At 36.1% G+C, this 27,540-nt stretch overlaps 1 protein-coding gene across 1 annotated transcript; it reads right to left on the bottom strand.

Annotated features, from left to right (window-relative positions):
• Positions 1-1,059: 1,059 nt before the first annotated feature.
• On the bottom strand, positions 1,060-5,109 carry LOC140920446 (uncharacterized). The gene is given in 4 exon segments (XM_073368718.1): positions 1,060-1,670; positions 2,175-3,004; positions 3,006-3,741; positions 4,650-5,109. Coding segments are annotated over 4 exon segments (2,637 nt in total).
• Positions 5,110-27,540: the final 22,431 nt, after the last annotated feature.

Genomic DNA, 27,540 nt, shown 5'->3' with positions numbered 1-27,540 from the left:
AACAGTTGGAATGCAAGCATAAAAATGATTGTGACATTTTATCGAACAGTTGGAATGCAAGCATAAAAATGATTGTGACATTTTATCGAACAGTTGGAATGCAAGCATAAAAATGATTGTGACATTTTATCGAACAGTTGGAATGCAAGCATAAAAATGATTGTGACATTTTATCGAACAGTTGGAATGCAAGCATAAAAATGATTGTGACATTTTATCAAACAGTTGGAATGCATGCATAGTAATGAATGAACAACCCCCAATCTCGCAACCATTAACCCCATTCGATCTCTTTAAACAAGCATGTGTGCATGCATAATGTATACATTTAGCATAGATTCAAATTTAAAAGAGAAAAACCCACATGCATCAGTAAACAAGAATGAGTTGCTATTTAGAGGCTTGGGGAAACTTACTTGAGGATGGGATGATTGGATAAGAGATAGAAACTTACTTGAGGATGAGACAATTTTCGAGATTGTGTGCAAGGAGGGAGCTTGACCTTCAATGATAATGGTGTATGTGAAAGATAGGAAGTTGACTTACTTGTAGTGTTTAAAACAGGCCCAGAATTACCAGGATGTCTGTGGAATGCGCTACAAGCGCACCAGGCGCGCGTTGGCAGTAGTGGAATTTGGGAAATGCGCTTCAAGCGCCCCAGGCGCGCTCCAAGCGCGCGTTGGCAGTAGTGGAATCTGGGAAATGCGCTTCAAGTGCCCCAGGCGCGCTCCAGGCGCGCGTTGGCAGTAGAGGAATCTGGGAAATGCGCTTCAAGCGCCCCAGGCGCGCGTTCACAGCGCTGAACTCCCTGAATTGCGCTTCAGGCGCACGACTTGCGCTTCAGGCGCGTTTTTCCCCCTCTCAACTGAAAAAAAAACACTCCCTAACACATTTTATGATTTCTTGCTTATACTAAACATCAAGAATGAATAAAATTAGTAATTCAAAACTAAAATTGAAAGTAAATAAAGTGACATGAAATTAAAATGCAAAGGATATGAAGTTGGGTTGCCTCCCAATAAGCGCTTGTTTAGTGTCCTAAGCTTGACAGATCATTCTTCAAATGGCAACCAGATGGATGGACTCCATCGAAAGTTTTGACTCTTCCCCGAAATACGATTTGAGTCTTTGTCCATTGACCTTGAAGTTCCGATCGGAGTGTACATCTTTCACTTCGACGGCACCGTGTGGAAATACCTTGGTTACCTTGAAAGGGCCCGACCATCTTGACTTTAGTTTTCCGGGAAACAACTTCAATCTTGAGTTGAATAGGAGAACTAGTTCTCCTTCTTGGAATTCCTTGAATTTGATTTTTTTGTCATGCCATTTCTTGGTTTTTTCTTTATATATTTTGGCATTCTCATAAGCAAAATTCCGGAATTCCTCTAACTCGTGAAGTTGAAGAATTCTCGCCTCTCCCGCCTTGCCTGAGTCAAAGTTCAAGTACTTCGTCGCCCAAAATGCTCGATGTTCAAGTTCGAGAGGTAGATGACAAGCTTTACCATACACAATTTGATACGGTGACATACCCAGAGAGGTCTTAAAAGCTGTTCGGTAGGCCCAAAGTGCATCATCAAGTTTCGTTGACCAATCTTTTCGTGAGGCAGTTACTGTCTTTTCTAGGATTCGTTTAAGCTGCCTGTTGGAGACTTCAACTTGCCCACTTGTTTGTGGATGGTATGGGGTTGCCACTCTATGACGCACATTATACTTTTTTAGGAGGTATTCCATATTCCGGTTTAGAAAATGGGTGCCTTCGTCACTGATCAAGGCTCGAGGCACGCCGAAGCGAGCGAATATGTTCTTCTTGAGAAAGGTGATAACCTGTTTCGAATCATTTGTTGGAGTAGCTATTGCTTCAACCCATTTTGAGACATAATCCACCGCCACCAAAATATAAACTTTGTTGTATGACGATGGGAATGGGCCCATGAAATCAATACCCCACACATCGAACACTTCTACTTCTAATACAGGATTTTGCGGCATTTCATCCCGTTTTGAGATGTTACCGGTGCGCTGGCATCGATCGCATTTCTTAACATAGTTGAATGTATCTTTGAATAAAGAAGGCCAGAACAACCCCGATTGTAGAACTCTTGCTGCAGTTCGGTCACCACTGAAATGACCTCCATACTCGGAGTCGTGGCAGTGCCACATTACCTTTTCTTGTTCCTCCTCGGGCACACATCTTCCCAACAGCCCATCCACTCCTCTTTTGTACAGAAAGGGTTCATCCCATACATAGAATTTGGCATCGTGGATAAACTTCTTTCGTTGTTGGTAAGTGAAATCAGATGGTATTGTACCCCCCACCTTGAAATTAGCAAAGTCGGCAAACCAAGGTACTGTGGTAATGGCAAAGATGTGCTCATCAGCAAATTGATCTCGAATCGGTCTGATGTCCTCATTCTCCTCAACCTTCTCCAATCGAGATAGGTGGTCAGCCATAGTGTTCTCTGACCCCTTTTTATCCCGGATCTCAATGTCAAATTCTTGTAGTAATAGGATCCATCTAAGCAACCGTGGTTTTGATTCCTGCTTAGTAAACAAATACCTCAAGGCAGCATGATCAGTGTAAACAATAACTTTCGATCCTAATAAATAAGACCGAAATTTATCAAAAGCATAGACTACAACTAATAATTCTTTTTCAGTTGTAGCATAATTGTGTTGTGCCTGATTTAAAACATGACTAGCATAGTAGATCACATGCAACATCTTGTCTTTTCTTTGTCCCAGAACTGCCCCAATAGCACTGTCACTTGCATCACACATGATTTCAAAAGGTAGTGACCAGTCAGGTGCAGTGATGATGGGGGCAGTTATCAGCTGGTTTTTCAAATTGTTAAAAGCATGCAAACAATCTTCATTGAATTTGAAAGGTGTGTCTTTCGCAAGTAAGTTTGTAAGTGGTTTTGCAGTTTTTGAAAAGTCTTTTATAAACCTTCTATAAAATTTAGCATGGCCTAAAAAGCTTCTAATGCCTTTCTCGTTGGTAGGGGGGAAGTTTTTCAATCACTTCAACTTTGGCCTTGTCTACCTCGATCCCCTTGTGGGAGATTCGATGGCCTAAAACAATTCCCTCCCTTACCATAAAATGACATTTCTCCCAATTTAGGACCAAGTTAGATTTTTCACACCTTTCTAATACAAGAGATAGATTAATCAAACAATTATCAAAGGATGAGCCAAATACAGAAAAGTCGTCCATGAATACCTCAATATGTTTCTCAATCATATCAGAAAATATGGACATCATGCACCTTTGAAATGTGGCTGGCGCATTACACAATCCAAATGGCATTCTTCGATAAGCAAATACCCCATACGGACATGTAAATGCAGTTTTCTCTTGATCCCCGGGTGCTACAGCTATCTGATTGTACCCTGAATAGCCGTCTAGGAAGCAGTAATACTCATGTCCGGCTAACCGCTCAAGCATCTGATCAATGAAAGGGAGCGGGAAATGATCCTTCCTCGTGGCACTGTTCAATCTCCTGTAATCAATACACACTCTCCAGCCTATAACCGTTCGAGTAGGAATTAACTCGTTCTTTTCATTTGTGATGACAGTCGTTCCGCCCTTTTTTGGTACCACTTGGACGGGACTCACCCAAGAGCTATCTGAAATTGGGTATATGAGTCCAGCTTCTAGTAGCTTTACCACCTCTTTCCTGATTACTTCTTTCATTACCAGATTCAATCTCCTTTGGGGTTGTACTACCGGTTTGTGATTGTCTTCCATGAGGATTTTGTGCATACAAAAAGTCGGACTTATTCCCTTCAAGTCATCAATGGACCAACCGATAGCACCCTTGTGCTTCCGCAGAATTCTCAACAACTTTTCTTCTTGTAACTCGCTTAAGCTTGCACTGATTATGGCTGGATTTTTTTCTTCTTCACCCAGGAATACATATTTCAAATGAAGAGGCAGCTGCTTGAGTTCAATCAGTGGTGTCTTTTTCTCAGCGGATTTGTCTTCATTCCCTTTCAAGTCCTCCCACCTAGTAGGAAAACAGGGGGAGTAGGATGGCGATGCTTCTAACATGGCCCACACCTCCTTCATCTTTGGGTCTTCACTTTCTTGAACGACATCTTGGGGTAGACATAAAACTCTTTCTAATGGCAGGCTGGGTGTTTGATGCTTTATTTCTTCATTGACTATCTCATCTAAAATCTCGATTCGATTGCACCCTTCTCTTTCTTTTGAGTGTTCCCTGGCTTTTAGAATGTTAAAAGTGACGGTTTCTTCATTTACTTTCAAGGTTAAGGTGCCATCTGCTACATCAATCATAGCTCTCCCTGTTGCCAAGAACGGTCTTCCCAAAATCAAAGGAATGTCGTTGTCTTCCTCCATATCTAGTACCACAAAATCTACTGGAAAAATGAACTTGTCCACTTTAACCAACACATCTTCCACCACTCCATAGGGATGTTTCATCGAGCGGTCCGCAAACTGTAACATCAGTTGTGTATCCTTGACTTTTCCAATGCCCAATTTTTTGTATATTGAAAGGGGCATAAGACTTACACTAGCCCCAAGATCGCACAAAGCCTTCCCAAAAGTTCTATTTCCAATAGTGCACGGGATTGAGAAGCTTCCAGGGTCCTTGAGTTCGGTGGCAGCTTCCTTTGTAGTATAGCACTACACTCTTCAATAAGCATAACTGTTTCACCGCCGATTTTTCGTTTTTTCGACAGAATATCCTTCATGAACTTAGCATATGTCGGCGTCTGCTCCAGTGCTTCTGCAAAAGGGATGTTAATATGTAATTTTTTAAAAACATCAAGAAACTTACCAAATTGCTTTTCAATTTCTTCCCTCCTTAATCTTTGAGGGAATGGAAGTCGAATTTCTGGTTTTGGCAGTGGTTCCCCTTTTTGTACCACGGGTTCTCGCTCCTTTATAATAGCGATGTGCTCTTCAACCGATATTGGTGTGACCATTTCCTCCCGGTGAGTTGGAGTCAAGGTACTTCTACTCTGTTCGGCTTCAGGTGGTACTTGTTCTCTCACCTTGCCACTCCTCGTGGTCACTGCATTAACATTGTTTCTTGGGTTCGGCACTGTGTCACTAGGTAGATTTCCAGACGTTCTTTGTGCCATTTGTTGAGCAAGTTGACCCATTTGAGTCTCAAGATTTTTTATTGATGCAGAGTGATTTTTCTGGACGGCTCTTGACTCCTCAATGAACGAACTTGTGCTTGTAACTAGTTTTTCTATAGCGCTCTCCCAAGCAGCCTTTCTGGGTGGGAATTGGTTTGGTTGAGCTTCTTGTTGACCCTGAGATCTACCTTGTTGATCTCTCCAAGAAAAATTCGGATGATTTCTCCAACCAGGATTATACGTATTAGAGTAGGGGTTATTCTGCCTGTTGTTATTACTCACAAAATTCACCCGTTCTAGTTCTTCTACCTCATTATCATCCAGTGCTTCACAGACTCCAGTTTTATGTGCTCCTCCACAAAGGTTACAACTAGTCTGCTTTAGTAATTTGACGGGGGCCACTTGTGGTTGTATATTTATAGCTGCCATTCCCTTCTTTATCTCAGTGGCGATAACCTATTCCATCTTTGATAGTAGCCTGCCTGGAGCTAACCCATCCATAACATTCAATTCCATTACACCACTTGTTGAACCACCACTTCTGTCATACAATATCATCTGTTCATTTGATGCCATGATCTCAATAATCTTTCGTGCTTCTGTTGCGGTTTTGTAATTCAAAGAACCACCAGTTGTGGCATCCAACATAATTCTAGTGCTCGGCCTCAAGCCATTACAGAATATTTGCATTTGGGCAGTGTCGTCATAAGCATGATTAGGACATTCGGCTAGTAAGTTTCTGAATCTCCTGTAAGTGTCACGAAGAGATTCCCCCTCTTTCTGTTTGTAACCTGTGATTTCTTGCCTCTTTCTAACGAACATGGCTGGGGGGGAATATTGTTCCAAGAACTTATCCTCAAGATCATCCCATGTGGTGATGCTGTCGGCGGGGAATGAAAGAAACCACTCCTTAGCATCATCTATCAAAGAGAATGGAAATAGCTTCAATTTCTTGGTTTCCTCAGATAAACCATCCACCTTCACTGTTTCACATAATTCAAAGAAATTTGTGAGGTGTCTATTAGCGTCTTCGTTATGTCTACCGGCAAAATGAATTTCCCTCAACTCTCGGTATAGAGCAGGACTTATTTCAAACTTATTGACTGTAACCGGTTGGTGATGAATGGGTAGTCGAGCACGATTTCTAATTCGATTCCCATATTCTCCGAGAGTACGTTCTGGTGGTGGTGGGTCGGCCATTTCAGTAAATATGACACAATCACCCAAAACCTCTTCTTCCACAACTAACTGTCTTTCCCTTTGTCTCCTTTCTCGAGCTGCCTTTCAATGTGCCTTTGCTGTTTTTTCAATTTCTGGATCAAAGATAAGTTCAGCTGTGATTTCAATTCAGTAAATAAACTCATTTCAATTCAGTAAATAAACTCAATTCAATAGTGATTTGGCAATCCCCGGCAACGGCGCCAAAAACTTGATTGCGTTTCAGCAAGTGTACTGAATCATTGCAAGTAATAATAAAACGGTAGTACCGAGTGTCGAACTCAAGGATTGTGTTTTACTATTGAATTATATTTGATTACTAGAATTGAACAAAAAGGTTCCCAAGTTGATTGAAATAATGTTTGAAATTAACAACAATAATAAAATTGATCTTTTATAATGAGAAAAATGTCAGGGATGAGTTTCACTTCGAATCCAACCTTGGTGTCTAATTTGATCCTAGTTACTGAATTCCTTTATTGAATTATTACCGAATTCTCTTTATTATTCTTGCCCTAATGTCTTAGTGACAGAACCTTTAATTCCAAAGTAACCCCTAATTCCTTAGTGGATTTAAGATTAGAATTAAGCATTACCGTATAGAAATTCTCTTGTAAATTATTGCTTTGCAACTAATTTAATTGGTTTCATGACCTGCATCTATCCCTAGACTACAAATTCATGAATTTCTCATCTCAAGCATTTGTAAAGTCCACTTCCGTTTCAAAATACAAATCGTAGAACATTTTAATGTTGATCAAGCAATAAAAAGCATTAAGCACAGAGATGAGAAAAACAATTCAATAAACTCATTCATATAACTAGAAATCAAATCAGAAAAATAAGGGTTTCATCTGGTTACACTCATCCCTAACAAATAGGGTTTAGTTACTCATGACAGAGATACAAAAGATAAGGATTAAAGAAGAATTACAAGAATGATTCATGGATGATTCTTGATAAAACTGCTTCAATGGCGTTAGAAACGGCCGTCTTTGAGTTTCTATGCTAGGGCACAAGTCTCCCAAGTTCCCCAGAGTCAAAAAGATCCCTAAAACAGTAAAAATCTGCGTTTTTATGGTTGCTGGTGCGCGTCGCGCGCCCCAGGCGCGGAAAAACGCGCTCCAGGCGCGCGTTGGCAGAGTCAAATCCTGAGAAATGCGCTCCAAGCGCTCCAGGACGCGCTCCAGGCGCATTTCATCTGCTGTCTGATGTATTTTGCATTTTTCTATTCTTTTGCTTCTGAATTTGGTCCCGGTGTCTTCATGAAAGTTGTATATATGGATCGGAGCTTTCATTAGCACTTGGAATGACACTAATTGGACATCTAGAACTCCAGATATGGCTGAAATACTCCACATATGTCATGTTGATTTTTCACCAAAATTCAGCACTGCACTAAAACAAAACGCAATGTAAAATTACGACAAATTCCTACTTAATCAACGAAATAAAAACAAAAACCATTTTATTAACTCAAAGAACAAAAATCAACAAATTGTATTAAATAAACCCTTAATTTAACTGATGATTGAGGATAAATAAGACTAAAACAGTGGGAAAATATGCATATGATGAAGAGTCATCAATAAACAAGGCAAGACTTGTCACACAAGGCTACAACCAACAAGAGGGCATTGATTACACTGAGACTTTTGCTCTCGTAGCCTGGTTAGAAGCTATTCGTATCATACTTTCTTTTGCAGCAAATAATAAAATTACATTATTTTAAATGGATATTAAAGTTCTTTTCTAAATGGTTATATACACTACGCGAAAAACCTATTTTATAGCGCTTTCTTTAAGCCATTTACAACGCTTTTTCAAAAAAAATAAGCACTGTAGCATCCAACGCTGTAAAAAGATACAATAGCGCTTTTTAAAATAAAAAAAGCGCTATAAAATAGGTAGATATATTGAGCGCCTGTTATATTCATTTTACAGCACTTTTTGGAAAAAGCATGTAAAAGGTGTATTCATTAGATGCATTATTATGCACCTATTATACCGCTGTCTTTTAATTTTTTTTCCAAAATCATTTTCATCCAGAATCAGTTCACAATCAGTACACAACAACAGAACTATATAACTTTATAATTTAACTTTAAAACTTTACATATTTACACAATCACTTCACAACATATTCATATACATATTCACATGTTGATAACAGCACAGAACTATAAACATATTCATATAACTTCATATTCACAATTTTTCAAATGTTCCCTATTCATATACATATAACTATCAGAACTACACATAACACAACTACCATATATTCATATAACTATCCCTTGCAGCATGCCATTTCCCAACAAATCAAATAATTTTCATTTCAATCACATACTGACACCAGTCTTCCTTTATTTCAATTAGATCTCTTTCAGAGTATGTTGGACTGGAATTGTCAAAGTATTGTGCGATATAAAATTGAACATAAATAAGTTAGAATCAAATATATACATAGTTTATATATGAAAATCAAATAATGAAAATACCATACCGTTTTTGGGATTATAGTTTGATTCATATCAACAATCTCCTTCATGAATCGCAATATATAGTACCCACAGTCGATGTTGTTAGTTTGACGATGGCACTATAAAATAAAACATATAAGTCAATAAATATTTGTTCATTGATAGCAGTATAAGTTCAACATGCATATTAGTGAAACAAAAAACTAATAAATACAATACCTGAAAAACAGAAGAAGAGTAGGGTTACGGTGCAGAAATATGAACAAAGAAGAACATCGCATAAATACGAACGGTTCGTAGGAGAGTAGGGTTCGCAGAAACGAGCGTATGAAGTTTACGTAATGGAGAGTAGGGTTCGCAGGAACTAAGATGGTTCGCAATGACAAGGAGAATGAAGAGGAAACAAGCGTATGAAGTTTACATAATGAGGGTTAGTAACAAGGCAATATTGTTTGTAGGGTTCGCAATGAAAAGGAGAATGAAGAGGAGGAGGAAACAAGCGTATGAAGTTTACTGTTATATATGAAACCCTACTGCAAGCGTATGAAGAGGAAACTGAAGCGGTTTACTGTTATATATAAAACCCTATAAAAGACCTCCTTATTTTATTTTTTTAAAAGCCTTTTACAGCGCTTTTCCACAAAGCGCTTTAAAAGGCTTCTTTGTGTTCGCTTTTCCACAAAACGCTTTAAAAGGCTTTTTTGTGTTTATTATGTGCAAGAAGCCTTTTACAGCGCTTTTCCACAAAGCGCTTTAAAAGGCTTCTTTGTGTTTATTATGTGCAAGCACCCTTTTACAGCGCTTTTCCACAAAGCGCTTTAAAAGGCTTCTTTATTTTATTATGTGCAAGCGCTATGTGACCCTTTTAAAGCGTTGTAAAATTACAAAGTTTATGTTCTGATCAGTTTTTGTTAAATTACAATATAAATTCAGTTTTTGTAAAATGGTAAATAATTAGTAAAATACCTATATTTGGATTTGTTTTTTCTTCCAAATAATTAGTTAAATACCTATATATATATATATATATCAATGCTAGATTACATGATCAAATCATATTGGGATGATCAGTTAAACTAAAGTTCAAGAAAAATTCTCAGTACTCAAACAAAGCTTTTTCAAGTTCAATATAAGCAGAAAATCAGTTCTGGCAGGTCAAACACTTAAATTACATTAAGATGCCCTTCTTCTTTTCCTGGTGGGATTCACATTTGTTTGTCCATTAACGATACGAAACGATGGATTAATCCAAATTCCCTCATCATGATCATCTCTAAGATATAAACCATCATCAATTGAATCAATTTCATGTGGTTATGATGTTGCAAAGAAAAGATCATTAACAACATCTTCATCATTATTTTTATCATCACTTATTTTATTGGTCGATAGGACAACAGACCATTTATCATCAGTAGGATCAGTGACATAAAATATTTGTTGAGCTTGCGACGCTAAAATAAAAGGCTCATCTTTGTACCCCACCCTATTAAAATCGAAAAGCAAGAACCCTGATTCATCAATCCGAACGCCATTATTATTATCGACCCACTTGCAACCAAATACGGGAATACGATACATTGTGTAGTCTAACTCCCATATGCGCTCGATAACCCCAAAATATGATAGATTTGCATATATTGGGTTTTTGTCTTTTGCACTTGAGATATGCATCGCTCCAGCTACGAGAGTGACACCGCTATTTTCCATAGTGTTTTGATCATCTTGTTCTTTGGTATAAAATTTGTAGTCGTTAATTACAGAACCAGTGTAAGAAAAGACATGTAAACTCGGACAATTTGCTAGCCACCCCAGTCTCTGTGAAATTGATTTGGGGTCTACATCAAACTTTGACTTTATGTGATTTTTTAACCATGTTATAAAACTTCGATTGTGCTATCGAGTTATCCAATTTTGATTCCTATTCATGTTCAAACTAGGTAACTGATCCATGTGTATTGTAACATACGGTTGAACCTCATCATCATTGTGCAGAACATACAATTGTGCCTGCTCTCATTATGTCCTTGATATAGTCATTAGTCTCTTTCCAATTATCCCTTCTCCTGATATTCTTCCCAAATGACGAGATATGGGAAGCCCTACGGATTCAACATTGGACAAATATTCAGAACAAAATTCAGCAGCTTCTTCGACAATGTACTGTTCAACAATACAACCTTCTGGTCGACTTCTACTTTTTACGTATCCTTTTAATATTGTCATATATCGTTCTATCAGATACATCCATCTCATATAAGCTGGCCCACAAAGTTGTGTCTCCTTAACAAGATGGACAGTAAGGTGATCCATTATATCAAAAAACGAGGGTGGGAAATACATTTCAAGCTCACACAAAGTAACAACAATTTTCCTCTATAATGTCGATAATTTCTGATGATCGATCACTTTACTACAAATTTCCCTAAAGAAGAAGCATAATTTAGTTATGGCTCGTCGAACTTTTTCAGGTAATATGGAACGTATACCTATTGGTAGCAAATGCTCCATTAGAATATGACAATCATGGGTCTTCAAACCTTTTAACTTGAGGTCTTTCATACAAACTAAATTTGTAATGTTTGAATAGTATCCTTCTGGAACTTTAACTTCGTGTAGAAATTTACACAAAACAATTTTTTCCTTTCGAGATAGAGTATGAGCGGCTGGAGGTAGATATGTGCGATTTCCTTTCTTTACGGGACCCAAGTCATTTCTTATTCCCATATCGACCAAGTCCAATCTTGCATTGATGCCATCCTAAGACTTTCTTGGAACACTGAGTAACGTACCAATAACACTATCAAATATTTTTTTTTCCAATATGCATCACATCGAGGAAATGTCTTATATACAATGACTTCCAGTATGGCAATTCAAAGAAAATTGACTTTTCCTTCCACCTAGTTTTGACCAGCTCTCTCACAAAAGGTTTGCCAAATTTATTGGTCAAACCTTGTACTTTTTCAAGTATTTGATATCCAATCGGTGCTACAGGAGCTCTATCTTCCTCTAATTTTACATTCAATGCATTTCTCCACCCACGATACTGATGACTATAAGGTAAAAATCTATGATGTCCAAGAAATACATTCTTCTTACAATGTTTCAACCGCATCCAATTTGTACTCTCTTCACATATAGGACATGCACACTGACCTTTAATACTATATCCTGATAAATTACCATATGCTGGAAAATCATTAATTGTGCCGAACAACATAGCCCTCAAATTGAAACATTTTTTCTTATACCCATCATAAACTTCCACACCCGTCTCCCACATATTTTTTAAATCTTCAATTAAAGGAGTCAAGTATACGTCGATATCATTCCCCGGTTGTTTGGGTCCAGAAATTTACAAAGACAACATCATAAACTTGCGCTTCATACATAACCATGGAGGTATGTTATAAATCAACAAAATCACAGGCCATGTGCTGTGTGAGATGCTTTGAAGACCATGTGGATTCATTCCATCAGTAGAAAGTGCAAGTCGTAGATTTCTTGACTCTATCCCGAATTCAGGATACCCGTGATCAATTTTTGCCCATTGTGGAGAATCTGCAGGGTGTCGAAACTTTCCATCTCTAATTCTTTCATCTGCATGCCATGTCAAGTGTTTTGAATCTTCTTCACTGCGATACATGCGCCTAAATCTTGGTATTATAGGAAAATACCACACAACTTTTGCTGGAGTAGATTCTTTCTTCTTATATCGAGAGACATTGCATTTCGGACACGCCTTAAGTAGTTCATATTCGTTTCGAAATAAAATGCAATCGTTAGGACACGCATGAATCCTTTCGTAACTCATTCCAATAGAACACAAAATCCGTTTAGCCTCGTAGGTTCGACTGGGAAGTTCATTATCATCTGGCAACATATCTTTTATGAGTGTTAATAATTATGTGAAGCTTTTATCAGACCATCCATTACTCGCTTTTAAGTTGTACAACTTTAATATCACCGATAGTCTTGTGAATTTAGTACAACCATTATATAATGGTTTCTCTGCATCACTCAACAAACTCTCAAACATTTTAGGACAATCCCGAAGATCTTCTTCAACTGCTTTTGCAATCTCCTCAACTCGGTCCGACTCATATGTATCTGTGTCGAAATCAGTTGAAGCATATGTTGAACCATTTTCAAAATTAATGTTTCCATTTATTTTCTCACTATGTCTTATCCAACATGTATAGATTTGATCAATTCCATACCATACTAAATGTCCTTCCAATTCATCTGCTCTAATGTGTTTTCCAAAACAACATTTTAAACAAGGACAAACGACTCTATTTGGATCTTTTGCATTCTTCACTGCAAACTCAACAAACTCCTTCACTCCATTTTCATACTCTTTTGAATATCGTTTGGTAGACATCCATTTCCTGTCCATTTTATATGACATATATAAATGCAGTTACACAAATAATAAGCTATTGATAACATTATACCAATCTATAGTACACATATATATCTAATATTGGAAAATGGAAACCAATGTCCAAGTCTGATTTCAAAACAGAACAAATCAACAAATTTCAAAAAAGAATAGATTTTATATGATTTCTTATGTAACAATTTATCAGTTTTAGTGACAACAATAAATTAATAAATACAATACGTACCTGAAACAACGTTTCCAATTTGTTTTAAAGGAGGAGCAGTAGATGGGCGCATAGTAGAGGAAATGAGGGTTCGCAGAGTAGAGGAGATGAGGCTTCGTAGGGTTGATTTTTATTTAAAGTGGTTGATGAGTTATTTATTTGAAGTGAATGATTTTTATTTAAAGCGCAAGCCTTTTACAACGCTTGTATAAAAAGCGCTCTAATAGGTCATTTAATTATATGAAAGCGCATGTATTCTACAACACTTTCACAAAAAGCGCTTTAAAAGCCATGTAACATAAGGTGGGAGGGCTACATTTTACAGCGCTTGTGTTTAAAGCGCTGTAAAAGCTATGGGAGAGCGCTTTAATTTACAGCTCTTTTACAAAGAGCCCTGTAAAAGGGTTGTAAGCATTATGTGCAAGGGCTATGTGGACCCTATATGACCCTACAACAACGCTTGTCAAAAAAGCGTTGTTGTATCCTCCGTTATTTTTAAAAAATTCTACAACAACGCTTGTATTTAATAAGCATTCACTACGCCAAAAATGACATTTAACAGCGCCCATTTTACAGCGCTTGCTAAACACAAGCGCTGTTGTAATTATATTTTAAAAATAACGGAACCTATTACAGCGCTTTTGATGCAAAGCGTTGTAAAACAAGCGCTGTAGTAGGTCATATAACGTTTGCGCATCACGTTATAAGGCTTTTACAGCGCTTGTCAAAAAAAGCGCTGTAAAAGGAAGCGCTTTCGCGAATCAGTTACAGCGCTTTTTCCACAAGCGCTGTAAAACACATGCGCTTTCATTGAATTTAACTACCTATTACAGCGCTTTTTTCACAAGCGCTGTAAAACACATGCGCTTTCATTGAATTTAACTACCTATTACAGCGCGTTTTTCACAAGCGCTGTAAAACACATGCGCTTTCATTGAATTTAACTACCTATTACAGCGCGTTTTTCACAAGCGCTGTAAAACACATGCGCTTTCATTGAATTTAACTACCTATTACAGCGCTTTTTTCACAAGCGCTGTAAAACACATGCGCTTTCATTGAATTTAACTACCTATTACAGCGCTTTTTTCACAAGCGCTGTAAAACACATACGCTTTCATTGAATTTAACTACCTATTACAGCGCGTTTTTCACAAGCGCTGTAAAACACATGCGCTTTCATTGAATTTAACTACCTATTACAGCGCGTTTTTCACAAGCGCTGTAAAACACATGCGCTTTCATTGAATTTAACTACCTATTACAGCGCGTTTTTCACAAGCGCTGTAAAATACATCTTTAAAATAATTATATACGTTGGAAACCCTCATATCCTCTACATCTTTCAAATAATTATATACGTTGCGAACCCTAATATCCTCTACGTACTGTGCGGCCATCTACGTTGTCTAAGGTATTTTTTACACATGATCTGTTATGTTTTGAAATTGTCAAAAATTGTCAAAAACTCATACCACATGATCTGTTCTGTTTTGAAATTGTTAGTTGATATTGGTTTCTTTTTGAAACTTGTTGATATGTTTTGAAAGCTTATTATTTTTGTTACTGCATTTATATAGGTGGTATAATATGGATAGGAAATGGATTTCAGCCAATCGATTGTCAAAAGAGTATGAAATTGGAGTGAAGGAGTTTGTTGAGTTTGCAGTGAAGAATGCAAAAGATCCAAATAGAGTAGTTTGTCCTTGTTTAAAATGTTGTTTTGGAAAACGTGTTAGAGAAGATGAATTAGAAGGACATCTAGTATGTAATGGAATTGATCAAAGCTACACATGTTGGATAAGACATGGTGAGAAAAAAAAAGGAAACATTAATTTTGAGAATAGTTCTACATATGCTTCAACTGATTTCGATACAGATACATATGAGCCGGACCGAGTTGATGAGATTGCAAAAGCAGTTGAAGAAGATCTTCGAGATTGTCCTAAAATGTTTGAAAGTTTGTTGAGTGATGCAGAGAAAGAATTATATAATGGTTGTACTAAATTCACAAGACTGTCAGCGATATTAAAGTTGTACAACTTAAAAGCGAGTAATGGATGGTCTGATAAAAGCTTTACGGAATTATTAACACTCATAAAAGATATGTTGCCAGATGATAATGAACTTCCCAGTCGGACCTACGAGGCTAAACGGATTTTGTGTTCTATTGGAATGAGTTACGAAAGGATTCATGCGTGTCCTAACGATTGCATTTTATTTCGAAACGAATATGAACTACTTAAGGCGTGTCCGAAATGCAATGTCTCTCGATATAAGAAGAAAGAATCTACTCCAGCAAAAGTCGTGTGGTATTTTCCTATAATACCAAGATTTAGGCGCATGTATCGCAGTGAAGAAGATTCAAAACACTTGACATGGCATGCAGATGAAAGAATTAGAGATGGAATGTTTCGACACCCTGCAGATTCCCCACAATGGGCAAAAATTGATCACGAGTATCCTGAATTCGGGATAGAGTCAAGAAATCTAAGACTTGCACTTTCTACTGATGGAATGAATCCACATGGTCTTCAAAGCATCTCACATAGCACGTGGCCTGTGATTTTGGTAATATATAACCTACCTCCATGGTTATGTATGAAGCGTAAGTTTATGATGTTGTCTCTGTTAATTTCTGGACCCAAACAACCGGGGAATGATATCGACGTATACTTGACTCCTCTAATCGAAAATTTAAAAAGTATGTGGGAGACAGGTGTGGAAGTTTATGATGGGTATAAGAAAGAATGTTTCAATTTAAGGGTTATGTTGTTCGGCATAATTAATGATTTTCCAGCATATGGTAATTTATCAGGATATAGCATTAAAGGTCAGTGTGCATGTCCTATATGTGAAGAGAGTACAAATTGGATGCGGTTGAAACATTGTAAGAAGAATGTGTTTCTTGGACATCGTAGATTTTTACCTTATAGTCATCAGTATCGTGGGTGGAGAAATGCATTCAATGGAAAATCAGAGGAAGGTAAAGCTCCTTTAGCACCGACTGGATATCAAATACTTGAAAAAGTACAAGGTTTGACCAATAAATTTGGCAAACCTTTTGCGGGAGAGCTGGTGAAAACTGGGTGGAAGAAAAAGTCAATTTTCTTTGAATTGCCATATTGGAAGTCATTGTATGTAAGACATTTCCTCGATGTGATGCATATTGAAAAAAATGTATTTGAAAGTGTTATTGGTACGTTACTCAATGTTCCAGGAAAGTCTAAAGATGGCGTCAATGCAAGATTGGACTTGGTCGATATGGGAATAAGAAATGAACTGGCTCCAGTAAAGAAAGGAAATCGCACATATCTACCTCCAGCCGCTCATACTCTATCTAGAAAGGAAAAAATTGTTTTATGTAAATTTCTACACGAAGTTAAAGTTCCAGAAGGATACTCTTCGAACATTAAAAATTTGGTTTGTATGAAAGACCTCAAGTTAAAAGGTTTGAAGACCCATGATTGTCATATTATAATGGAGCATTTGCTACCAATAGGTATACGTTCCATTTTACCTGAAAAAGTTCGACTAGCCTTAACTAGATTATGTTTCTTCTTCAGGGAAATTTGTAGTAAAGTGATCGACCCTCAGAAATTACCGACATTGCAGAGGGAAATTGTTGTTACTTTGTGTGAGCTTGAAATGTATTTCCCACCATCGTTTTTTGATATAATGGTTCACCTTACTGTTCATCTGGTTAAGGAGACACAACTTTGTGGGCCAGCTTATATGAGATGGATGTATCCGATAGAACGATATATGAAAATATTAAAAGGGTACGTAAAAAGTAGAAGTCGACCAGAAGGTTGTATTGCTGAACGATACATTGTTGAAGAGGCTGCTGAATTTTGTACTGAATATCTGTCCAATGTTGAATCCATAGGGCTTCCCATGTCTCGTCATTCGGGAAGACTATCAGGAGAAGGGATAACTGGAAGGAGACTACTGACTATATCAAGGACAGAATGGGAGCAGGCACAATTGTATGTTCTGCACAATGATGATGAGGTTCAACCGTATGTTACAATACACATTGATCAGTTATCTCGTTTGAACATGAATAGGAATCAAAATTGGATAACTCGAGAGCACAATCGAAGTTTTGTAACATGGTTAAAAAATCACATAATGTCAAAATTTGATATAGACCCCGGATCAATTTCAAATAGATTGAGGTGGCTAGCAAATGGTCCGAGCTTACATGTCTTTTCTTACACTGGTTATGTTATTAACGGCTACACATTTTATACCAAAGAACAAGATGATCAGACCACTATGCAAAATAGTGGAGTCACTCTCGTAGCTGAAGCGATGCATGTCTCAAGTGCAAAAGACAAAAACCCAATATATGCAAATCTATCATATTTTGGGGTTATCGAGCGCATATGGGAGTTAGACTACACAATGTTTCGTGTTCCCATATTTGGTTGCAAGTGGGTCGATAATAATAATGGCGTTCGGATTGATGAGTCAGGATTCTTGCTTGTCGATTTTAATAGGGTGGGATACAAAGACGAGCCTTTTATTTTAGCGTCGCAAGCTCAACAAGTGTTTTATGTCACTGATCCTTCTAATGATAAATGGTCTGTTGTCCTATCGACCAATAAAATAAGTGATGATAACAATAATGATGAAGATGTTGGTAATGATCTTTTATTTGCAACATCACAACAACCACATGAAATTGATTCAACTGATGATGGTTTATATCTTAGAGATGATCATGATGAGGGAATTTGGATTAATCCATCGTTTCGTATTGTAAATGGACAAACAAATGTGAATGTCACCAGGAAAAGAAGAAGGGCATCTTAATGTATATATATGTTTAATTGTTTTATATAAGCTATGCATGTAATCTGAACTGTGTTATTGTAAATATGCATGTAATCTGAATTGAGTGTTTTATACTAAGTTCTGATTAATTTATTTTCTGATTAATTTATTTTCTGCTTATATTTAGCTTGATTTGAGTGTTTTATACCAAGTTCATGTAACAATGAGTGTTTTATATTTAGCTTGATTTACATGAACTGAACTGAATATAAATTAGTAATTTACATGAACTGAACTGAACTGAATAGAGAGATTCTCTTTTGCTCAGTGCATATATATATATAGATTCTTCAGAATACTCATTTCTAATAATTCATCATCTCCTAAAGTATTGTGATAAAGACAATGATAACAATATTTTTAATCCAATAAACAATGATAAAAATGTTTTTAATGTCATCCCAACCCAAATAAACCAAACACAAAAATAAAATAAAGAGACATTTTACAGCGCTTATCTTAAAAAGCGCTGTAAAAGATCCTTTTAAAAATAAAATAATGAGTGTTTTATACCTTTTACAGCGCTTTTCACACAAAGCGCTGTAAACGACTCTTTTGAAAGTGAGTAAAAAAGACATTTTACAGCGCTTATTTGACAAAGCGCTGTAAAAAAGCTTTAAAAATAATATTCATCAGACACCTAATTTCTTCAAACACCTTGTACGCATCATGGGAATCCAAAAAACATCAGACACAAACCCATTTCTTCAAACACCTTGTACGCATCATGGGAATCCAAAAAACATCAGACACAAACCCATTTCTTCAAACACCTTGTACGCATCATGGGAATCCCCAAAAACACCAGACACAAACCCATTTTTCGCAACATGGCAATGATCCTGAATACCAATTAAGTTTCGATTTAAGAAGGAAAGAGAATGTAAAGAGATAAAAAGGGTGTTGAGGTGGAGATTGAATTGTGAAAGAGTAAGCTTTGATGTTTGTGAAGAAGATGCATAAAAGGAGAAGAGTTTGGTGAAGAGGAAGGGATTTTTGTGGTGACCAGTTACTACTATGTGGGTTTTGCATGCATGTTGAGCTTGTTTAAAAAATAACATAACATAACAAAACACAAAAACAATAAGGCCTTTTACAGCGCTTATTTGGAAAAAGCGCTGTAAAAGAGCCTTTTAAAATTAACATAAAGAGACATTTTAGAGCGCTTATGTGGAAAAGCGCTGTAAAAGGCTTTAAAAAACATTCATATAACATAATAACACACGGAGGTCTTTTACAGCGCTTATTTGGGAAAAGCGCTGTAAAAGAGCCTCTTAAAATTAACATAAAGAGACATTTTAGAGCGCTTATGTGTAAAAGCGCTGTAAAAGGCATTCAAATAACATAATAACACACGGAGGTCTTTTACAGCGCTTATTTGAAAAAAGCGCTGTAAAAGAGCCTTTTAAAAATTTAACTAAAGAAGCCTTTTAGAGCGCTTATGTGTGAAAGCGCTGTAAAAGGCATTCATATAACATAATAACACACGGAGGTCTTTTACAGCGCTTATTTGAAAAAAGCGCTGTAAAAGAGCCTTTTAAAAATTTAACTAAAGAAGCCTTTTAGAGCGCTTATGTGTGAAAGCGCTGTAAAAGGCATTCATATAACATAATAACACACGGAGGTCTTTTACAGCGCTTATTTGAAAAAAGCGCTGTAAAAGGCATTCAAATAACATAATAACACACGGAGGTCTTTTACAGCGCTTATTTGAAAAAAGCGCTGTAAAAGGCATTCAAATAACATAATAACACACGGAGGTCTTTTACAGCGCTTATTTGAAAAAAGCGCTGTAAAAGAGCCTTTTAAAAATTTAACTAAAGAAGCCTTTTAGAGCGCTTTACAAAATAAGCGCTGTAAAAGGCTTATAAAAAGCGCTGTAAAAGTGTTACGTATATATAACAGTTACCTCTTCAGTTTCCTCTTCATTACGTAACCTTCATCTCAACCTTCATTTCTTCTCTTCTTTTGCAAACCCTATCATCCCGTCCTTTACGAACCTTATTTCCACGATCATCTCCTTCATTTCGAACCTTATTTCCATCCAAGATCATCTCTCCCATTTCACACAATATATTTTCATTGAAATACGTAACCCTCATTACGTATTTCTTCAAACCGTATTTCTGTGAACCATATTTCTGTGAACTTTCTGCAAACCCTCTTTTCTTTGCATTTCGTCTTTCTTCGAACCATCATTATTCAGGTATTGATGTTATTAAATTTTTGTAATCATTAGAATGCATGTTGAGCTTTTTTAAGATATACTGATACATGTTGAGTTTGTTTATAATAATGCATGATCCATGTTGAGCTTGTTGATGTTATACTAAAGTGCATGTTGAACTTGTTGTAGTTAAATGGATACAAACAAAGATTTAGAAGTTCAAAATGAAGAAGTTGGCACCTCTAAGACTTACGAAAAAGAAGTCAAACGTGGTGCAACTATCATGCAAAGGGTGATTAAAGCACGGAGCAGTGGCATTAAATTTGAGGTATACTATATATACTCTGTTTGCTGTGTGTTTTTTTATCTTTTTTTAGGGTTTAGGGCATGTACTTACTATATGAGTTTATTAGGTTGGCTGGAACGAGAGTGGTCAGCCAGTTGACCCCAACAGCTCCATGTTTGTAAGCTACATTGGGGCTGTTGTTCGTCAAAATGTCCCAATAACAATAGACAACTGGAGAGATAAGGCGTTGAAGGATGCCAAAGATATCATCTGGAATGACATTCAAGTAAATATTTTGATCTACTCTTTTGTCATTTATAATTTTTTTTCTGTAAAATACATTACTTATAATTGTTTTCATTGCAGACCACTTTTGTTCTTGATGAGGAACGAAAGTCATATGTTTTGAGAGTTGCTGGGAAAATCCATCGTGGATTTAGATCCCATCTCTCAAATTTCTATCTAAAAGATAGAGAAGGAAACACAAATGCTGAACCTCCAAAGATATATCAACATTATATATCAAAGGATGAATGGAGTGCATTTGTTTCCAAACGTTCTGACCCGGCGTTTGTCGTAAGTGATTAATTTATTAGCATTTGTGTTTTATTATTCATATTCGTAGCGTATTTTAAATTTTTACACAATTGCTATTTTTTTTTTATATAGAATATTAGTAAGGCAAATCGCGAACGGGCAAGCAACCCAAAACACCCATACAAGAAATCACGTATGGGATATGCACGCCTTGAACAAAAAATTGTAAGTAATTAAACATCACTTGTAATTTGTATTATAAACTATAGTGTGTAACTAATTTGTATTATTTTGTTTATGACATCATACACATGAATAAAGATATATTTGGAGATGAGTATGTTGAATACCTCGAAAAGGAGCACATGTACGAACTTCTCGAACATAAGGAGCTGAGTGTTACTGTAATCAGCTTGTACATAAGGTAAAAAATACTTTTAATTGCATTTATTTGTAATTAATTAAATGTATTGGTAATTAATCTAGTTTAAAATTTTCATTGAAGGTTTTTGTACGAGAAGGTCGTGTGCACGAGGAAACTGTCAAATAAATACTCATTCTTGTCTCCGCATAAGATGTCGATGTTCAAACTCGATCCAGACAATGTAAAACACTACATTGTAGATATGTTTTTAAGAAATAAAGAAAGTGATAAATTGTTCTTGGCACCATATAATTCAGGGTACGTAATTTTATCTTTTTTAATTGATGAGAATTTAATTTATTAGTTGTCTATAAACAAAATTGCTTAACCAATTTTTTGTTGTTGTAGGGCACATTGGGTGCTATTTGCAATCAATGCGGTCTCTGAAGTTATATACTATTTGGATCCCGTGCACGGCGATTACACCAATCACCCCGGAATAAAGACTATGCTCGACACGTAAGTAATATTCATTTATTTCTTACATATATATATATTTAAATATTCATGCTCTAATAATCACATTTATTCATTCGATAGTGCCTTAAAAGTTTATCGAGCTCAAAGAGGTGCTAAAGTGTCGAAGCAGAAGTCTAATAACATTACATGGATCTCAATAAAGTGCCCTCGTCAAACAAATAACATTGACTGTGGGTACTACATATTGAGATTCATGAAGGAGATTGTTGAGAAGAATAAAACTATTATCCCAGAAACGGTACGGTATTTGCATTATATGATTTTCATATATAAATTATCTATATATTTGATACTAACTTAATATAATATGTTCAATTTTTATATTGCAGTACTTTGCCAATTCCAGTCCATCATATTCTGAGGAAGATCTGATGGAATTAAAGGAAGAATGGTGTCAGTACGTGCTTGACATGAAAATTATTTGATTTTCTGGGAAATAGCTTGCTGCTGGGCAAGGGATCTGAATATTATATGGTAGCTAGTGCATATAATGTATATTCTGTTAGTTATTATATGTAAATGATCATAGGACACAATATATGCATATAATGTATTATAGTTATTATTGCTGTAAATGATCATAGTTATTATATGCATATAATGGATCTGTTAGTTATTATATAATGGATCTGAATGTAGGTAATTAGGTTGTAAATTAGGTTGTATATATGTATCTGAATGTAGTTACTTAGGTTGTAAATTACAGAGTTACATATATGTTAATAAAGTTACAGAGTTCTGATTTCTGTTCTACTGATTGTGTGAACTGATTGTCTATAATATGTTCTGTTCTACTGATTGTCTATAATATGTTCTGTTCTACTGATTGTCTATAATATGTTCTGTTCTACTGATTGTGAAGTGATTTTGGATCAAAAATAATTTTGGATACAAAGATAAAAGACAGCGCTTTTTTAAAAAAATGCCATAAAAAGCTAAAAAGCGCTTTTCATTTCAAACAATTATTTACAGCGCTTTTTTTAAAAAGCGCTGTAAAATGTTGTTCTAAAGCGCTTTAATGGTGCACCGTTTACAGCGCTTTCGTGAGAAAGCTTTGTAAAATGTACACGAAAAGCGCTGTAAAATGCAGACCCATAATATGAAATTATGGGTGGGCATATTACAGCGCTTTTGTGAGAAAGCGCTGTAATATGCACACCCATATATGAAATTATGGGTGTGCATTTTAGAGCGGTTTGTTGAGAAAGCGTTGTAATATGCACACCCATATATGAAATTATGGGTGTGCATTTTAGAGCGGTTTGTTGAGAAAGCGTTGTAATATGCACACCCATATATGAAATTATGGGTGTGCATTTTAGAGCGGTTTGTTGAGAAAGCGTTGTAATATGCACACCCATATATGAAATTATGGGTGGGCATATTACAGCGCTTTTTTGAAGAAGCGCTGTAAAATGTGCATAACAAGCGCGCGTTGTATTTACATGTTTTATAGCGCTCTTTTAAAAGCGCTGTTGTATCATTTACAGCGCTCGTTTCCACAGCGCTTATTTTTTTGAAAAAGCGCTGTAAATGGCTTAAAAAAAGCGCTGTAAAATCCGTTTTTTCGCGTAGTGATTGTAAAAGACGCGCTATAAAATGTCAGTTTCGGCGTAGTGATAAGTGAAGAAGTCTATGTTAAACAACCCGCATGTTTTGAAAGTTCTGAATTTCGAAATCATCCTTTTAAACTTAGGATATCTCTATATGGTCCAAAACAAGCACATAGGGCATGGTAGATAATAGACTTTTTAGAAAATCAATAGGAGATGACATTATTTTTGGATCTACTAATGCACTCTTTGACAAGAATTTTACAAATTGATGAAACTTGAATTTCAAATGAGTATGATTGGGGAACTTAAGTGCTTCTTAGAGATACAAATTCAACAAAGTCAAAAAGGTATATTGATGACTCTTCATCATATGCATATTTTTCATTGTTTTTAGTCTTATCTATCTTTAATCATTAGTTTCTTGAAGGAGTTATTTGATATATTTTGTTGATTTTAATTCTTGGATTTAATGAAATATTTATGATCTTATTTCCTTGATTAGGTAGAGATTTTTTGTAGTTTTGCGTTGTTTCTTTGTTTTAGTGCAGTGTTGAATTTGGGTGTAAAAGCAACATGGCATATGTGGAGTATTTCACTTATATCTAGAGTTGTAGATGTCCAATTCGAGTCAAACCAAGTGAAAATGAAAGCTAGGATCCATACCTACAACTTTCACGAAGACACTAGAACCCAATTCAGACTCCAGAGAGGCGACAAATGTAGAAAACATCAAACATAAGAAGCTTTGCACCTAAAGCGCAACAGCTACGCTTGAGTGCATTTCCGCCCTGATGAATATGTTGATTCGCGTTTGAAGCGCAACAGATGACATCATACATTAAAAAATGTTTTTTCCACTTTCTAGACATCTTTTTGACGATTGGGAAGTTTGGAGACTTGTTCCCTAGTAGGGTAACTCAAAGACGACCGTTTCTAACACCATTGGAGCAGTTTTATCAAGAATCATTTATGAATCTTTCTTGTAATTCTTCTCTAATCTCTATTTTTTCTATCTCTGTCATGAGTAACTAAACCCTATTTGTTAGGGATGAGTGTGACAAGATGAAACCCTTATTTTTCTGATTTGATTAGGGCAAGAATAATAAATGTTCTATCACTAAGAAATTAGGGCAAGAATAATAAAGATAATTCTATAATAATTCAATAAAGGAATTTAGTAACTAGAATCACTAAGACATTAGACACCAAGGTTAGATTCGAAGTGAAACTCATCCCTAACATTTTTCTTATTATAAAGCATAAATTTTATTACCGTTGTTAATTTGAAATATTATTTCAATCAATTCAGAACTTTTTTGTTTAATTTTAGTAATTAAATACAACTCGGTAGTAAAACGCAATCCTTGAGTTCGACACTCGTTACTACCATTTTATTATTACTTGCAACGACTTAGTATACTTGCTGAAACGCTATCAAGTTTTTGACGCCGTTGCCGACGACAGCCATATCACTATTAAGTTATAAATTATTTACTTAATTGAACTTTTTTTACACTGTAATAAAATTTTTGCTTTTACACTCAAGGTCAACAATGAGCTCAAGCAAATCAAGCCCACCTCGTAAAGCTACTTGGGATGATATTGAGAAGCTAGTAACGAACACAAGTTCTTTCATTGAAGAGTTAAGAGCCATCAAGAAAAATCACTTAACCTCAATAAAGAATCTTGAGACCCAACTGGGTCAACTTGCTCAACAACTAGCACAAAGAGCGCCTCAAAATTTCCTTAGTGACACAGTTCTGAATCCGCGAAATAATGTCAATGTCGTGACAACGAGGAGTGGTAAGGTTAATGAACTAGTACAACCTAAAGCCAAAAAGGGCGGGAGTGCTTCAACTCCAACCCACTCGGAGGAAATGGTCACCTCGACATCAGTTGAGAAGGACATTGATCGTGAAAAATAGGAAGAACGTGTGGTGCAGAAAAAGGAACCCCTGGCAAAGCCCGAAATTCAACTTCCATTCCCTCAAAGATTAAAAGGGAAGAATCTGAAAAATAATTTGGTAACTTTCTTGATGTTTTTAAAAAATTTCAAACTAACATTCCTTTTGAAGAAGCACTAGAGCAGATGTCGACATAAGACAAGTTCATGAAGGAGATTCTATCAAAGAAAAGGAAAATTGGCGGTGAAATAGTGATGCTTACCGAAAAATGGAGTGCTATTCTACAGAGGAAGTTGCCACTCAAGCTCAAGGATCTTGGAAGCTTCTCTATTCCTTGCGCTATTAGGGATAGAACTTTTGGGAAAAGGTTAAGCATTGGAATAATCAAAGACACATAAGTGATGTTACCGTTTGCGGATCGCTCAACGAAACACCCATATGGGTGGTGGAAGATATGTTGGTCAAAGTAGATAAGTTCATTTTTCTAGTGGATTTTGTGGTACTAGACATGGAAGAAGACAATGATATCTCCTTAATCTTGCGGAGACCATTCTTAGCAACAGGGAGAGCTATGATTAATGTGGCGGATGACACCTTAACTTTTAAGGTAAAAAAGGAAACAGTTACATTTAATATTCTAAAAACCATAGAGCATTCAAACGAAAAAGAACGATGCAACCAAATTGAGATTTTCGATTCGATAGCCGATGAAGAAGTTAAACATCAAGTACCCATTATGCCGTTAGAAATAGTGTTGTGCCTACCCCAAGATATTGTTAAAGATAGTGAAGATCCAAGAGTGAAAGATGTTTTAGCCATGTTAGAAGAATCACCATCTCACTCCCCCCGCTTCCATACTAGATGGGAAGAGTTGAAAGGGAATGAAGACGAGTATGTAGAGAAAAAGAAAGAGATGCCACTGGTTGAGCTCAAGCAATTGCAACCTCACTTGAAATATGTATTCTTTGGTGAGAAGGATGATGTGTTCTTTTTGTCATATATGCCACCTTTAAAATGGTTGAGGCGTCAAGCTAATGACCATAAAGAAGCACTTCGTGGGAGGCAACCCATAGGTAGAGGTAACTTTTATTTTTTCAATCTTATTTTTGCTATTTGAATTTATTTCTTTTTAATTGTGTGTAAACGTGCACTATGATGAAGAATTTTTAACAACTTGAAGTTGGTCTTAAGCTATCTGTTTCAGATTTTGAAATTTAAATTATTTTTCTTGGCTTATGTCATTGCTCAATTCTACAAATTTCAATATGCATACCTTCTTTATTACTCTTTGATTGTGGAAGTCTTGACATTCTTTTTAAAAAAAGTGCAGTCAAATGTTTGGCATCATTTAGATAGCTCATACTCTCTCTTATTATCCCAGATCTGAGCTTTTGGGCCTAAACACATTAATTCTTTGTTGTGTGATTATTTAGACATGTGTTATCCCTTAAGAACTTGCACTAATTATGACTGGCATCACTTGCAATTTATGGATACACTGAGACAATTTTGTTTGGTCGTTTGAGCCTTTCTAACTACCCTACGCAAATTTTATCCTTTGTTATCCCCTTTGAGGCTTGACATTTTCTTTCGGTTACTAGCCACATTACAAGCCAAAGACCTGACTTTAATTACATCACCTTAGTTGAAGTTAGGTAGGAAAAAAATTATCTCATCTTGGTAAAGTTCTAAGTTTGGGGTAGCTCGTGGGATAACAACCTTTTAAGTTTAGGGTGGTAGTTCTCAAAAATCAAAATCAAAAAATCAAAAAATAAAATAAAATAAAATAAGTTTGTGTACTTTGATAAATAACATCTTCTTGGTTCTTTTGTCAATGTTTGAGAATCTCCACAATAAAAATGTGAAGAAAAAAAAGAGGTATAATAATTTGAAAATGTGTACCTAACTCCAAGTAGTAAAG

The sequence above is a fragment of the Cicer arietinum genome, chromosome 5 (assembly GCF_000331145.2).
Source record: "Cicer arietinum cultivar CDC Frontier isolate Library 1 chromosome 5, Cicar.CDCFrontier_v2.0, whole genome shotgun sequence".
Lineage (NCBI taxonomy): Eukaryota > Viridiplantae > Streptophyta > Magnoliopsida > Fabales > Fabaceae > Cicer > Cicer arietinum.
The sequence above is the reverse complement of the archived record's forward strand: the minus strand, read 5'-3'. Positions and strand labels throughout refer to the sequence as shown.